The 247-nt window shown below is 44.1% G+C and overlaps 1 protein-coding gene across 1 annotated transcript in view; it reads left to right on the top strand.

The window, feature by feature from the left end:
• Positions 1 to 70, top strand: part of ETH_00036335 (uncharacterized protein) — a gene marked incomplete at both ends in the record, with an annotated part of 951 nt that extends 881 nt beyond the window's left edge. The window contains one exon of the mRNA XM_013375157.1: positions 3 to 70. Within this exon, the coding sequence (XP_013230611.1) occupies positions 3 to 70 (68 nt within the window). The remainder of the gene's footprint in view (positions 1 to 2) is intronic.
• Positions 71 to 247: the final 177 nt, after the last annotated feature.

Here is a 247-nt window from a genome sequence, read left to right as displayed (position 1 = left end):
CATGAAGCCCTTCTGCTGCTGCCAGTGTGGGCAGAAGCTTTGCTGGGCAGCAGCAGCATTTGGTATTTAATTAAAGACGGAGCCACGGGGCTGCTGCATGCAGCAAAGTACGACGGTGGGTTTCGGAAAAAACGAGAAAAAGTGGAATTTCGCGGACTTTTCGCGATTGCTTCGCCAGATTTAATCCATTAAATCCATTTTATTCTTTTTTATTCCTTTTTATTCCTTTTTCCTCTTTAAATCCGTC

The sequence above is a fragment of the Eimeria tenella genome, genomic scaffold, assembly GCF_000499545.2.
Source record: "Eimeria tenella Houghton genomic scaffold, Eth_scaff2571, whole genome shotgun sequence".
Lineage (NCBI taxonomy): Eukaryota > Apicomplexa > Conoidasida > Eucoccidiorida > Eimeriidae > Eimeria > Eimeria tenella.
This window is presented reverse-complemented; position numbering and strand designations above follow the sequence as displayed.